General features: G+C 44.8%; 1 protein-coding gene across 2 annotated transcripts in view; it reads right to left on the reverse strand.

Moving 5' to 3' along the window:
- Positions 1 to 15784, reverse strand: part of LOC145341796 (cysteine-rich secretory protein LCCL domain-containing 2-like) — a 48160-nt gene that overhangs the window by 13160 nt on the left and 19216 nt on the right. For both annotated transcript variants that reach the window (XM_080186732.1, XM_080186731.1), the window contains exons 8-12: positions 3930 to 3990; positions 2120 to 2186; positions 1260 to 1393; positions 223 to 266; positions 33 to 105 (exon numbers count right to left, since the gene is read on the reverse strand). In XM_080186732.1, coding sequence (XP_080042858.1) covers positions 33 to 105; positions 223 to 266; positions 1260 to 1393; positions 2120 to 2186; positions 3930 to 3990 — 379 coding nt within the window. The remainder of the gene's footprint in view (positions 1 to 32; positions 106 to 222; positions 267 to 1259; positions 1394 to 2119; positions 2187 to 3929; positions 3991 to 15784) is intronic.

A 15784-nucleotide genomic window follows, 5' to 3' on the forward strand; every position in this document is an offset into this window, starting at 1 on the left:
AGAATAACAGATAGGCATTGTTCCTGTCTTACCTGGGACAATGAGTGGCTGGTTTGCGGAATGGACACAGTTCAGCCACTGTTGCATAGCAGTCAACTGACTGAGCTGGTAAAACAAGATCATATAATTATGTTCAGTACAATGACACCACTCAAAGTGGAAGTAATGCGCAATAAAGCAAAACATCTTGAACCATATGAAAATTTGAAGAAATGAACTTACTGGTCACTGCAGTTACACTGAATCCATTTGCTGACTTGAACTTGCTGTAAATGAAATCACATGAATTAAATTGCAGATCAGTGCTGGGCATGGAATGACAATCATCATCCCTAACGTCATGATTTCTATCTCTCAATTAATCAGCTGTCATGTACCATATTGGAAAAATCAAACTGCAGAATCCAGTTTTGACTACCCATTCCTGAATTTTGCCTTCTTTTCCAATGAAGTGTTCTTGCCAAGAGAATCGCAGTTGGCTAATACCAAACAGATTAATTGCATACACATGTAAGCTATCGTCATATCTTCTTCTGAGAGTGATTGTGTTTGTGTGCGAGTGAGTGAATGACCGAGAGAAAAGGGCTTGTAAACCTGCAACAAAAGGGTCTCTGAGCCAGGCATCATTGGCTTATTGATATTTGCCAGTTTTATTAGCCTTTATAATTAGTGATTAATCAACTCAGTGGCCACATGCCTAGAGGGGCTCTATATAATTACTTGAACTTTCCATGGAGGTCTCCAGATGGAGGTCAGCGCAATTGCCCAAAAAGCAGTGTTAAGTGGCTAAAAACAACCATTGATCCAGCTTTTCCAGAGCTCTGGCCAATCTCCTGATAACTTTATGGAAAGAGATGGTGAGTTCTTCCATTTAGTGCCATGTTGCACCACAGTTTTTTTTTCTCATAACTCATGTTGATGGGAACTAAATTAAGGTGCACGCACTTTTATTGTTCCAGTCTAGACTGCATACATTGCCATCCAATAAATTAATACACTGTGTAAAGCAATTACATAAAAGTCACTGCACGAAGATTGGTCATTCAATTCACCTTTTTCTATGTTGGTGCTTATCCTCCACATAGTAACAATAATCATTTTATTTTAAAATTTTAATTTTAGTCTTTAGTTTCATGAAGATTAAAAAGCCCAGCTAACCCTGGTTGATGTATACATAACTGTTAAGAATTTTGCCGCAGCATCAAAATTAAATCAGTAAAGACTTTGAATACTTCTACCCATATATTGCAAGCTCTTACCTCAGAGACTGGACACCATTTCGAGAAGATTTGACAAAAAATGGGATCTTTCCCTTTCGAGTCATATCCACAAGCCCACCTTCTTCATTACTGATAATCCCTTGATGCAACGCAGCCCGGCAAATGCTGGATTGCTATTAATACACAAGAGAAATGTTTTGTCCATCTGCCACACTACCAGCCAAAATACCAGAAAAACAATAAGCCACTAAAAGTCCAAGATGTTTCCAATAAACTCCATCGGGAACCCAATGGAATGCTACAAATCCAGCCAGGACTCTCAGATTCCAGAATGGTCTAATTGGAACACAGCCATTGCCTCTCCTTAAATGGTCACCATGGAAGATGGAAACACAGACAGTAAGTGTTCCCACACCATCACTTTCTGATGGGAGGCTGCATTATGTCCAACCCCCAAAGAAGTGGGGCCTGCATGGAGTTCCAGGCTTGAGTTGAGGAACAACTCAATTTTTCAAACAAACATTTAAAAGTAATTCTCTGCCAAAGAAGGATGTTGGGTTGGGGTGACAGCCGAGATTTCTGTGTCTCTAGGAACTCCAGTGGTATGGCGATTGGCAACACCAGTAAACCACCGCACCCAACCACCCCCCCTCAACCAACCCAAACTGATTCCACTGCCACCTTCATTGAATGTGGAGCAAGGGAATAGTGCCTCAGGTGTGCCCTATACCCCCCACTCCCCCTCAACATCCCCCTCTCCTCCACTTCCCGCCAAAGGTCTGCATCACCTGGCCCTATCTATAACCTTTGATGAGGTCAGCCAATAGGAGTCACCCCATCCCAGAAACCTTTGTGGATCATCGAGATAATGGTAAACTGAAAGGCATTCGAGCTCTTACTGTTTCATAATAAAGTGTTCCGATTACTTTAGCCTTTGAGAATTCGCAATTCCTTGGGCACTTATACCTAAACAACAACAAGAATACTATTAGTCAATATTTCTGCACTTGTTGCTTAACACCTGAACATTAGCAGGTCACAGAGCATTTTGAAGATAAATTTTAACAAGCAAATTGATCAAAATAAAGATGTACTCATAGTAAGTGCTCTCACTGCCAGTTTAAAAGTACATTTTTTTCTGGCTTTCATTGCTGCTATATGCCGAACCATTAATATAATGGATCAAATGTCAAGCTTTGACATTCAGCTCTGCAGCAACCTTTAATGGCAACACCACTACTGTCAATTTTCTTTTCAAAGGCTTAGTACCAACGTAACAAAAGCAGAACTGTCACAACATTGTGGGAAAATACCAGATATGTTGAACACGTGTTATACAGCCAGATATGACCTTGAAATCTTCTGGAATAAAAACAGAAAATGCTGGGGGAAAAAAACTCAGCATGTCTGATGGCACTTCTGTGTCAATGCACTGGTGATACAAGAATATTAGACACAAATACAGATGTAGGAATCAATTCCCCTGTGGACGTCTAGAGCCCAATTGACTCTTCTTCAGCCACCAGACCTGCTGACCTGCTGTATCATCCCACCCACCATGAGAATCGGAGCAGGTGAGTAGCAGACAATGGAAAGGTTCGTTGACCCCAGGCAGGATTTTGTGGTTTCAGGATGAGCGAGGCTGTAAAAACCCGCCCACTGAGTTTTCCCAGCATCTTCCATTTTTACTTCTGATTCCCAGCATCCGCGATATTTTGCTTTTATGAAACATTCTGACGTGTTCCTTCCATTTCCAAGTTATTTAATTGTGCACCTTCCATGAAAACAACTTCATTTTCCTCATATCACAAGTATCAATAACAGTTTGTGTCACATAATAAGAAGGGTTTTACTCCCATTATTATAGAAGAAAGCAATGCACCATGGCTAACTTGCATTACTAATTATTAAGTAAAGTTTATTTATTAGTCACAAGTAAGGATTATGTTACTGCAATAAATTTACTGTGCAATTCCCCTAGTCACCACATTCTGGTGCCTGTTTGGGCCAATGCACCTAACCAGCGCATCTTTCAAGCTGTGAGAAGAAACTAAAGCACCCGGAGGAAACCCATGCAGACACGGGGAGAATGTGCAAACTCTGCACAGACAGTGACTCAAGCCGGGAATCAAACCCAGGTCACTGGCGCTGTGAGGCAGCAGTGCTAACCACTGTGTCACTGTGCCCATATACAATTGTGTCTTGTGATCACGTGACTCCTGGGGTAATGGTCCCTCAAAGGGCAATTCTCTTTACATCAGGATTTCCATGTAAATCCCTCACAACAATGCTATATCCTATTACTGCATCCTATTGCACCATTACTATATCCAGTGCCAATGTGTTCCGGCTAGGATTAGGTGATAATCCAATCAGATTAATTCAATCTAAGACAATATATTGTCATATCAAGCTGTTTCAAAACATGTGCCACATATTGGATGAACCATAATCTCTATGCTACCAAGATATAACAGGAGTTACTCAATTACAAGTGTTTACTGTCGAATTGATTACTTTCCCAAGATTTGCATTCTTTATGTGACACAGATCTGTTCCTGTCCTTGTAGAATCCAGACTTGTTGAATTCTAACATTTTACGTATGTACCTGAATTCCAGTCAAGCACTGTATTCTTGTTATTAATGTGTCATGCAAGAAATACAAGAATATTAGACAGAAATACGGATGTAGGAATCAAAAATGATACCTGTTGCACGGTGTCCCTTTGCATTTATCCCTCATTTTAGTTTCACACTTGATGATTTGAGCTGGAAAATTGGAAGACAGTCACGTGTTACTCAAATAATCCAAAAGCAGAGTAATTTAAATCAAATTGAACAGTGAGCATATGAACATTGAGATGTGATGGTGAATCGATGTAAAATCTTAGTGAAACCATAATTGTTGAATTATGTTTCGGACTTATCACGAAAGATGTTGAGGCAATTGAGAGAGTATAACGCATAATCATAGAAACATAGAAGGCTGAAGCAGGAGAGTCTGCTCCGCCATTCGTCATGATCATGGCTGATGGTCCAACAATAGCCTAATCCCCATAACCCCATAACCTTTGATCCCGTTCGCCCCAAGTGCTATATCCAGCTGCCGTTTTGAATACATTCACTATTTTGGCATCAACTACTTCCTGTGGTAATGAATTCCACAGGCTCACCACTCTTTGGGTGAAGAAATGCCTCCTCATCTCCATCCTAAATGATCTACCCTGTATCTTCAGAATGTGACCCCTGATTCTGGACACTCCCACCATCGGGAACATCCTTCCTCCATCTACCCTGTCTAGTCCTGAGAATGCCTGATCTGCGAAAACACAAATAGAAAGAATGATTAGAAAAATTGTGAGCAGTTTTCATTAGGAGAGATTATAGGTGATTTTATAAAGGTGTTTCAAATTATGAATGGATGAGGGCGGGTACACAAAAATATGTCTTTAGTTCAGTTGCAAGGCCTAAGTTAAGGGGACAAGGATAGAAGATTAAATCACAGAATGGATACAGCACAAAAGTAGACCATTCAACCCGTCTTGTCTGCTCTGTCTCTCTGAAGGAACATTCACTTAGTGACAGTCCCCAACTTCAATGGGGTGAGAAGGCAACTGAGTCGAGTGAGTTGGAATCAAATGTTGGCAGAAAAGACAGTGGCAGTAGACCACCTTCATTGAGAAAGTACTGCAGCCAATGTCAAGGTATGTTTCTTTGAAAGAGATGGATAGAAAAATAAATCTAGAGCACACTGGATGAAGAGAGAGCTGGAGGTGAAAATGAAAAGGAAGATGTGCGAGGACAATAGATGTCAACAGAAAATACAATGGACAATCAGGCTGAATACAAAAGAACCAGGTAAGAAGTGAAAAAACTAATAAGAAAAGCAAGGAGAGGGCATAAAAAGAGACAGGCAGCAAACATAAAAGGCAACCCAACATCTTCTATAAGCATATAAATAATAAAAAGATGGTAAGAGAAGGAGTAGGGCCGATGGAACATAAAATGGGGACCTGCACATGGAGACGGGAGAAAAGTGAAGGTATTAAATGAATATATTTAATTTATCTTTCAATGCTACCAAGGCTGTGATGAGAGAGGAGGTAACTGATACACGAGAAGAATTTACAGTTGAGAAGGAGGAGATGTTAGAAAGGCTATCTTTATTTAAAATTGATATAGAGCACCATGACCACATGAGATGCATCCAAGGCTACTTAAAGAGGCGCTAGTGATAATTGTCCAGTCTTCCTTACACACAAGTGTGGCACCAGAGGACAGAAGAATTGTGAATGTTATTCAAAGAGGGGTGCAAGATCAACCAATCTGTTTGAATTCTGGAAAATTCTGGAAACTATCTCAGGATAACATCAATAGTCACTTAAACAAGTGCAGAATAATTAAAGAAAGCCAGGGTCAATTAATTAATGGAAAATCATGTTTAATTTGCTGGCGTTTTTGAGTTTAGTGTAGTTTCTTTATTAGTGTAGGCTTACATTAACACTGCAATAAAACTGCTTTGAAAATCACCTACTCGCCACAGTCCAGCACCTGGTCAAGAACACTGAGGGAGAATTTAGCATGGTCATTGCACCTAACCAGCACTTTCGGACTGTGGGGGAAACCGGAGCACCTGGAGAAAACTCACACAGATAGCGGGGGGAGAACGTGCATTCTCTGCACAGACAGTGACCCAAGCCAGGAATCAAATCTGAGTCCCTGGCACTGTGAGGCAGCAATGCTAACCACTGTGCCACCAGGGGGAGGTGATAACTGAGAAGGTTAAGGGCAATGCTATTGATGTGGTATATATGAATTTTCAAAGGCATTTGATACAGTGCCACACAACAGAATTGTGAGCAAAATTCTAGCTCATGGAATAAAAGGGAAAGTAGGCATCTGGATAAGAAATTCGCTGTGTGACAAGAAACAGGCAGTAGTGATAAAGTGTCGTTTTTCAGGTTGGAGGAAGGGTTGTTGTGGAGTTCCCCAGGGGTCAGTGCTGGGATCCTTGCTCTTCCTGATATGTATTAATGACCTGTGGGAGGAATCCCCCAACCGTTCACATTGGCGGGATTCTCAGGTCCGTCTGGCAGTGCACCCTTTCTCGTGGATATTGCAGTGGCATGGGGTAACATCAGTGGGAAATCCCATAATCAGCGGCAGAACCAGAGAATCCCACCGCCACGAAAAGCCCACCACCTCCCACCACCGTGAAACAAGCAACTGGAAGGACAGAGAATTCCCTTTGTGTGGTTCAGCGCATAATTTCAAAATTTGCAGATATTATAAAGATTGGAAATATTGTCAACTGTGATGAGGATAGTCTCAAACTTCAGAAGCACATAGACATATTGGGCAGACATGTGGCAGATGAAGTTTAATGTAGATAGGTGTGAAGCGATTCATTTTGGTAGAAAGAATGTGGAGAGGAAATATAAAACAAAGGGAGAAACTCTAAAGTGCAGGAACAGAGGGAGCTCCATGTATATGTATACAAGTCATTATATGGCTTCATTTTGATGTCTTCTGGATTCTCAATTTTCTAACTAATGGTAACAGCTTTTCCTTGTCTACCCTGTCCAGACACCTTATGATTTTGAACACTGCTATCAAATCTCTTCTCAACCATCTCTAGAAGGAGAACAAGGAGAACACTCCCAACTTCCCCAACCTACCCACATAACTAAACTGAAATAAGTGATTTAGGACAGAGAGCAAGAGAAAATGCTTCTCCACATTTAGAATTAACTCACGGCATTGTTACTAATGGGAGCAGAGTCCATGTCAATATTTAAGAATAAACGAGGTAAGTGATTGACTGAGAATAAACAGATATGTGAACATGGCAGGCACATGGATTTGGGACTTCTGCTCACATGGAAGATAAGCACGTGCCAAGATCAATCATGCTGATAAGATTGTGGCCGGAATATTCCAGTCATTCAGCGAGATTTTCCGGTCCCGCTGCAGTGAATGGAGATTCTCTGTCCTTGCTTGCAACGGCATCGGGGTGTGAATAGCTGAAAAATTATGGCCAATGTGTCTTATTTTAGAAATAACAAAACCCATTCTGAAAACTGCAGCGGCCCACTGGGAGAAATTAGAATCACAGAATTCCTAGGGCAGAAGGAGGCCTTTCAAGTCTGCACCAGCTGCCCGACAGAGCACCTTTATCACGGCCCTATCCCCGTAATCCCATATATTCCCCCCCCAACCCCACCCCCGCCAACCTACACATTGTAGGACAACACTAAGGGGCAATTTAGCATGGCCAATCCACCTAAACCGCGCATCTTTGAAGTGTGGGAGTAAACCAGGGCACCTGGAGGAAACCCACGCAGACATAGGGAGAATGTAACAACTCCACACACACACACACACACACACACACACACACACACACACACACACACACACACACACACACACACACACACACACACACACAGTCACCCAAGGCCAGGTCATTGATGTTGTGAGGCAGCAGTGTTATAACCACTGTGCTACTGTGCCGCCCACAAAATTAGACCTGTCTTTCTGTGGGTGCTGTTTGATTGATTCAGTCAGTCTGAAAAGAAGCAGCTTATAGGGCAATTTTTAACTTACGCGTACCAGCTGGAGTAAACTGCCCACCCATAACAGCACGAAATCAACCAAATAAAAAGTGGGCAGCTTACACTCATGAAAAGTTTGTTTGTATATTTCCAATTTGTTACTGCCCTGCTCCCATCGATAAATGATGCAGTTCGATCAGGCATCGGGGTGCTGCTGATTGCTGAACCTTGCAACACGCACAGCTGCTGGCTGAGGTGCCAGCTTCAGCTTAAGACTGAAGGGTATAATTATGGTGCATTTTGTGCACTGTCAGATGGGAAGGCAATTTGTAAACAAAAAGCCTCTCTCAGGGCACTCCATGTGTTTTGGCTGCAGGCAGTAGGAGTGTGAAGGGACCACTGTCTTTCATTACATTAACCAAATTATATGTTTTGCTTTGAGCAACTAACTGAACCTCACGTAAATTATTATATTTGACCAAAATAAGCATTTTGTTCCATAGCATTCTTTTTCTTTTGATCTGTAAACTAATCCACTGTGAAGATTCTAAAGTGTACTTTTACTGTGTAATATATTATATTAACACACACAAAATTCCACATAATCCCATTTTTATATAGCAAATAAAATATATTTAGATTGAAAATATCTTTAAGAACAGTTGTTTGCTTCTGAACAAAAGGCTAGAAAATATAATTAAACAAATTTAAGGAATAATTATGCTAACCCAAATGTTAACCTTAAAGAAGCTCTATCTATTTTAATATCAGGAAAATATGTAAAACTAAGTCAAATGCCTCTGTTATTTGTTACGGATCTTGTTGTGTTCTACGCTGCGCAGAGAAAGGTGGTGTTATGTCAGGTTTTTTTCTTGGGTTCACTTACAACATTCTGTAGTTGAACCACTACCTCCCTGCACACTGGGTACATAAGAACATAAGAACATAAGAAATAGGAGCAGGAGTAGGCCATCTAGCCCTTCGAGCCTGCCCCGCCATTCAATAAGATCATGGCTGATCTGTCGTGGCTCAGTTCCACATTCCCGCCCTCTCCCCATAACCCTTAATTCCCTCTCTTATCAAAAACCCATCAACCCGCGTCTTAAAAATATTTAGCGAGGCAGCCTCCACCACTTCAACGGGCAGAGAATTCCAGAGATTCACCACCCTTTGAGTGAAGAAGTTCCTCCTCAACTCCGTTCTAAACTGCCCCCCTTTATCTTGAGGCTGTGCCCCCTAGTCCTACTGTCCTTTCTGAGCGGGAAGAGTCTCTCCACCTCTATCCTATCCATCCCATTCATCATCTTATACGTCTCAATGAGATCTCCCCTCATTCTTCTGTACTCGTTAAAGTACAAGCCTAGTTTATTCAGCCTCTCCTCATAGCTCAACCCCCTCAACTCCGGCATCAGCCTAGTAAACCTCCTCTGCACTCCCTCCAAGGCCAAAATATCCTTGCGTAAGTACGGCGCCCAAAACTGCACACAGTGCTCCAGCTGCGGCCTCACCAATGCCCTATACAGCCGCAGCAAGACCTCCCTACTTTTATATTCAATCCCCCTCGCTATGAAGGCCAGCATCCCATTCGCCTTCCTGACCACCTGCTGCACCTGCAAGCTGGGTTTTTGCGACTCATGCACAAGGACCCCAAGGTCCCTCTGCACCGTCGCCTGCTGCAGTTTTTCGCCACGTAAGTAATAATCCTTCCTACCATTATTCCTACCAAAGTGGACCACCTCGCACTTGCCAACATTAAATTCCATTTGCCAGTTCCTGGCCCATTCGCCCAGCCTATCTAGATCCTTCTGCAGACTCTCCACACCCTCCGCACAATTTGCCGTTCCACCAATCTTGGTGTCATCAGCAAATTTCAACACCATACACTCGGTTCCCTCCTCCAAATCATCTATATAAATGGTAAATAGCTGAGGCCCCAGCACCGACCCCTGGGGCACTCCACTAGTCACCAACCGCCGATCCGAATAGCACCCATTAACCCCCACTCTCTGCCTCCTATTTGACAACCAATCCTCTATTCACGCTAACACCCTACCCCCAACTCCATGTCCCCTGACCTTCTGCAATAACCTCTTGTGACGTACCTTGTCAAACGCCTTCTGAAAATCAAGAAAGCTGTTGTCTAGTCAGGGAAAGGGAGATAAATGATAGGTTTAAAGTTTATTTTTCAGTCACAAGACTTTCACAGTAACTTCATTGCAGTGTTAATGTTAGCCATAAGTAAGACTTACATTAACACTGCAGTGAAGTTACTGTGAAATTCCCCTAGTTGCCACAGTCCAGCACCTGTTTGGGTCAATGCATCTAACCAGCACGTCTTTCAGAATGTGGGAGGAAACCAGAGCTCCTGGAGGAAACCCACACACACACGTGGAGAATGTGCAAACTCCACACAAACGGTGACCTGAGGAATTAAACCCTGGACTCTAGCACTATGAAGCAGCCGTCTAACCACTGTGCCACCATGCTGCCAGGTTGAAGAGGCAGGCACAGTCTTATTATGAGCAGTCTGGGACTCATCAAGCCATCTCATTCAAAGCCAAGTTCCCTGTTTTCAACATAAGCAAAGTAAGTGAATCTATTCACTTGGATTCCAATGGATTCCAGCCAGTCTAATACTATCTGCAGAACTCACTGTTTCTGCTTGAAAGCATGGCATTATATGAATTACACAACACCTGAACTGATCTGTCCCCAGACCAGGGGTTCCCGACTGCAGGTCGCAACCCTCAATGGGGGGGGTCGCAGAAATGACGTTTGAGACCGCAAACTGTCCCCTCATCTGAGATATGGAAAGGAGACTCCGGTGGGACAAATCTGGATTCATTGGCAGCATGGAGCCAATCAACAAGGAGCAGCTGGTGAACCCAACACCCTCTTTATCCTCAGGAAACACCTTTAGCAGTGAATGCCAACGGAACCCAGGATGTCTGGGCACCAGCCTGGCGCAGGCAGAAGGGGAAATCATAGAAACTAGAAGCAGGAGTAGGCCATTCGACCCTTCAAAACTACTCTGCTATTCATTTTGATCATGGCTGATCATCAAATTCAATATCTGACCCCTCCCTCCCGCCTTGATCCCTTCAGCCGTTTTGAGCTATATCTAATTTCTTCTTGAAATCAGACAACATTTTGGCCTCAACTACATTTTGTGGCAGTGAATTCCACACATTCACCACCCTCTGGGTAAAGACACTTCTCCTCACCTCAGTTCTAAAAGGTTTACCCCTGACCCTCAAACTATGACGTCTAGTTCTGGACTCCCCCACTATAGGAAACATTCTTGATGAATCTACCCTGCCTAACGATATTAGAATTTAATAATTTGCTATGAGATCCCCTCTCACTCTTCGAAACACCAGCAAATATAATCCTAACCGACTTAGTCTCTCCCCATATGATAGGCCTGCCATCCCAGAAATCAGCCTAGTAAAGTGTGTGGGAAAAACCAAGATGCCGTGGTCCCACACACAGGGGGCAAAGAGTCTGGTTAGAGCCTGTGGGGTTTGTGTGAGTGTGTGTGTGTGAGGAGGAGCGGAGAGGGGCTAATTAAGTGTGGGGAGAGGGGCTGATGATTACTGAGTGGGGGGAGGGGCTGATTACTGTGTCTCAGGAGAGGGGAAGATTACTTTTGCACATGGGGGGGAGGGACAGAGAGAGGCTGATTACTATGTGTGGGGGGAGGGGTAGAGGGCTGATTACTGTATGTGGGGGGGTAAGGGGCTGATTATGTGAGGGAGGGAGAGGGGCTGATTACTGTGTGGGGGTGAAGAGGGATCATTACTGTGTTTGGGGGGGAGAGGGGCTGATTACTGTGTGGGGGGGAGGGGCTGATTACTGTGTGTGGGGGGGGAAGGGAGAGGGGCTGATTACTGTGGGGGGGAGGGGAGAGGGGCTGATTACTGTGGGGGGGGGGCTGATTACTGTGTGTGGGGGGGAGGGGAGAGGGGCTGATTACTGTGTGTGGGGGGAGGGGAGAGGGGCTGATTACTGTGTGTGGGGGGAGGGGCTGATTACTGTGTGTTGGGGGGGAGGGGAGAGGGGCTGATTACTGTGTGTGGGGGGGAGGGGAGAGGGGCTGATTACTGTGGGGGGGGGAGGGGAGAGGGGCTGATTACTGTGGGGGGGGAGGGGAGAGGGGCTGATTACTGTGTGTGGGGGAGGGGAGAGGGGCTGATTACTGTGTGGGGGGGGAGGGGAGAGGGGCTGATTACTGTGTGTGGGGGAGGGGAGAGGGGCTGATTACTGTGTGTGGGGGAGGGGAGAGGGGCTGATTACTGTGTGGGGGGGGAGGGGAGAGGGGCTGATTACTGTGTGGGGGGGGAGGGGAGAGGGGCTGATTACTGTGTGTGGGGGGGAGGGGAGAGGGGCTGATTACTGTGTGGGGGAGGGGAGAGGGGCTGATTACTGTGTGTGGGGGGGAGGGGAGAGGGGCTGATTACTGTGGGGGGGAGGGGAGAGGGGCTGATTACTGTGTGGGGGGAGGGGAGGGGAGAGGGGCTGATTACTGTGGGGGGGAGGGGAGAGGGGCTGATTACTGTGTGTGGGGGGGGAGGGGAGAGGGGCTGATTACTGTGGGGGGGAGGGGAGAGGGGCTGATTACTGTGTGGGGGGGAGGGGCTGATTACTGTGTGTGGGGGGGGAGGGGAGAGGGGCTGATTACTGTGGGGGGGAGGGGAGAGGGGCTGATTACTGTGTGGGGGGAGGGGCTGATTACTGTGTGTGGGGGGGGAGGGGAGAGGGGCTGATTACTGTGGGGGGGAGGGGAGAGGGGCTGATTACTGTGTGGGGAGAGGGGAGGGGGCTGATTACTGTGTGGGGGGAGGGGCTGATTACTGTGGGGGGGAGGGGAGAGGGGCTGATTACTGTAGGGGGGAGGGGAGAGGGGCTGATTACTGTGTGGGGGGAGGGGAGAGGGGCTGATTACTGTGGGGGGGAGGGGAGAGGGGCTGATTACTGTGGGGGGGGGAGGGGAGAGGGGCTGATTACTGTGGGGGGGGAGGGGAGAGGGGCTGATTACTGTGGGGGGGGGAGGGGAGAGGGGCTGATTACTGTGGGGGGGGGGAGGGGAGAGGGGCTGATTACTGTGGCGGGGGGGAGGGGAGAGGGGCTGATTACTGTGGAGGGGAGGGGCTGATTACTATCTGTAGTGGGGAGAGGGGAGAAGATCTGATTACTATTTCTTCCCTAATGATTCTTTAAATTTACTTGGTATTTACCCAAGTTTGGAGCTGCTGTGATGAAGCTGGGTCCATCTCTTCTTTTGTACAATCTGTGTTACGGAGAATTGAAATTTGTTACATCCATAAGCAGTGTTTTTTAAAGTTTCCTAGTGTTAGATCAGCCTTCCCCGGAGATTCACTGAGCCACCACTACCGCTAAGTCGGAATGCTGAGCATAAAGGTGTGATGCTTTATTAGATTTTAAGTTTCAGGACTTAATCTGAGTCAATAGTTAGCAACTTCATTCCCCAAATGACAGAAAGGTATAAGAAAATTAACGAAGGCATTGCATTCCATGCAAAGTAAACCATTCAAGAAGATCCACGCTAGATTGTTCTTTATTACAGGTGATCATGGTTGTTGCAAGAGTCACGAAGATATTTCGCTTTCAAGACAGGAGAATTACAGAATAGCCTCTGCCAAGAAAGGTGTTGATGCAAGGAACAGATCCAGTAGTGTTAACACGCATGACTGATGACCAAAGAACAGGTAACACAGATAGCCGACAAATAACATTGTGAAGCACGAACAACAATAAGGAATGGTTGAAGCAGTGAGGTTACATAAATAGCATAAGCAATGGAGGTGACAGATGATGAAGCAGTACGTATTCCAAATGACGTTGAAAGAGGCCAAAAAAGGACTTGAAGTGATTACATAAAGCTTCGACATTGTTCCAGTCTCATTCATTTTTACTGCTGCAACTATATGCCAAAAGGCCTGCGCACCCAAAAGCCTGAGCAACTGTATTTGCAAATGATTAAACCTACACAGCATCTCTCTAATCAGCGTAACCTGGATTGGATGGTGGTGAAGGGGGTGGTGGGGTAGAGGGGGTGGTCACAGAAGGAAAATAAAGAGGAACTTAAGAGAATGGCTAGGATTATTAACAGGTACTGCAGATAGGCATCAACTCACTGCCCACGCACAACTAGATAATAAGAAAGTAAATAAAGGTAACTAAAACATTAGGGTGGCAAGATGGTTTGCACTGCTGCCTCACAGCGCCAGGGTCCTGGGGTCAATTCTGGCCTTGAGCGACTGTCTGTGTGGAGCTTATTTCACAGTAACTTCATTGCAGTATAATGTAAGCCTTACTTGTGACGAATAAATACACTTTAACTTTACTGCACGCTCTCCCCGTGTCTGCGTGGGTTTTGTCCGGGTGCTCCGGTTTCCTCCCACAGTCCAAAGGTGTGCAGGTTAGGTAGATTGGCCATGTTAAATTACCCCTTAGTGTCCAAAGATGTGTCGGTTAGAGGAATGGGCCGTGGTAAATGTATGGGGTTACAGGATAGGGTGGGGGAAAGGGCCTAGACAAGATGCTCTGAGGGAGAGTCGGTGCAGATCCGATGGGCAAATTGGCCTCTTCTGCACCGCAGGGATTCTATGATTCATTGGAATAGCAGATGAGATGGAGATTATTCAACTTATTGTTATTAAGTTTAAAACTTATTCAGGATAAAATTAATTAAAAGACTACATTCAATTTTGTTCAGTTCAAGAGCCATAATGTACAGCTTGAGTGAATGTTTGCTCTTAAATCAGATCCAAAAATGGATTTTAAATGACATATGGGACAATTGGGTTCTTTTTATAACAAATAAGTATAATTAGACCAAAATTGATGTAAAACCAGATGGGTGTAGAACCACTTATTCTGCCTGGAAAGCTTGTGTCCAAATCATTGATGGAACTGGATCGAGACAGACAGTGGCGGACATCGAAGCTGATTGGGAATACCTACACTGCAGAAGGAATGACACATGTTTAAAGTGGAGAATTCCTGATGAATCTGAATCAGCCAAAATCACCGATAAGAGGGGAACGGAGAGTGTGGAAACCACCTAAATTTACTGTACAGAGGATCGAATAGGTTGTCCTAATTCTCATGTGCATCAGCACATTGCCGGCTTGTGATTTTACTATTGATGAAGGGTCCCCCTATCTGTACTGACAACGTTAAGAAATAGCACGACTACTTACTAAAGCAGTAGTTCCCATGAGACTCTTCCGGTGTCTCAGCTATCTGCTTAACCAGACAAAGCAAGATGCTTAAGACCTGATAGAGGTTTATAAAATGTTGAGAGGAATGGATAGGGTGGATTCTCAGAGACTATTTCCCCGGGTTGAAATGGTCGCTACGAGAGGACACAGATTTAAGGTGCGGGGAGGAAAGTACAGAAGTGATGTTAGGGGTAAGTTTTTCACTCAGAGGGTGGTGAGTGAGTGGAATCGGCTGCCGTCAGTGGTGGTGGAGGCGAACTCGCTGGGGTCTTTTAAAAGACTTCTGGATGAGTATATGGGGTTTTATGGGATTGGGGGTTATAGATAGGTGTTGATGTGATCGGCGCAACTCGTGGGCCAAAGGGCCTGTTTGTGCTGTAGTGTTCTATGTTCTATGTTCTATCATAACTCCCAAGGTGAACCTCTGACTATGATTTGGATCAGTGGATGCTGTTTATATCTACCTATCAGCAACGCAAGATCTTTAGGATGGGCGATGCGTATTGTTTGTTAGCAGTCGTGCTATTAGTATGGTGGGGCTGTGAAGTAGAATTATTCTTACTACAGGTACTCAGGGACTGAGAGCTGAAATGAAGATGGTTGAATCTTTGGAAAGGATGCTAGAATTAAAAGGTGAAAAATGTTGGCAATGAATGTTATAGAATCCTACAACACAGAATTAATCTTTATGCTCATGCATTGATGGGTACGAGTTAGCCCCACTTCCCTGCTTTCTCCCCGTACCCTACAAATTTTTCT

The sequence above is a fragment of the Carcharhinus amblyrhynchos genome, chromosome 4 (assembly GCF_965287045.1).
Source record: "Carcharhinus amblyrhynchos chromosome 4, sCarAmb.v2.hapA, whole genome shotgun sequence".
In the NCBI taxonomy this organism is placed as follows: Eukaryota; Metazoa; Chordata; class Chondrichthyes; order Carcharhiniformes; family Carcharhinidae; genus Carcharhinus; species Carcharhinus amblyrhynchos.